This window comes from Apaloderma vittatum, unplaced genomic scaffold (assembly GCF_000703405.1).
Source record: "Apaloderma vittatum isolate BGI_N311 unplaced genomic scaffold, ASM70340v1 scaffold32124, whole genome shotgun sequence".
In the NCBI taxonomy this organism is placed as follows: domain Eukaryota; kingdom Metazoa; phylum Chordata; class Aves; order Trogoniformes; family Trogonidae; genus Apaloderma; species Apaloderma vittatum.
The window spans coordinates 1-211 of record NW_009712646.1 but is presented as its reverse complement, the minus strand read 5'-3'; the positions used below and the strand labels follow the sequence as shown (position 1 = coordinate 211).

The following is a 211-nucleotide window of genomic DNA, read 5'->3' as shown; positions in this document are numbered from 1 at the left end:
TCCGTAGGTGGTGAACGCCGTCAACTGCAGCCTCTTCTCTGCCGTCCGGGAAGATTTCAACGCCCTGAAGCCGCACCTGTGGGACGCGGTGGACGAGGAGATCTGTCTCTCCGAGTGTGACATCTACAGGTAACGGGGCGAACCCTCCCTGTAGAGAAATGAGAGCGATTTCTTCGAGAAGAGGTCACGTTTTGACACGCTCGCCTGCCTG

The 211-nt window shown here is 57.8% G+C and overlaps 1 protein-coding gene across 1 annotated transcript in view; it reads left to right on the top strand.

Moving 5' to 3' along the window:
• MAF1 (MAF1 homolog (S. cerevisiae)) overlaps window positions 1-129 on the top strand; it is a gene marked incomplete at both ends in the record, with an annotated part of 936 nt that extends 807 nt beyond the window's left edge. The window contains one exon of the mRNA XM_009868076.1: window positions 8-129. Coding sequence (XP_009866378.1) covers window positions 8-129 — 122 coding nt within the window. The remainder of the gene's footprint in view (window positions 1-7) is intronic.
• Between the last annotated feature and the right edge of the window lie 82 nt (window positions 130-211).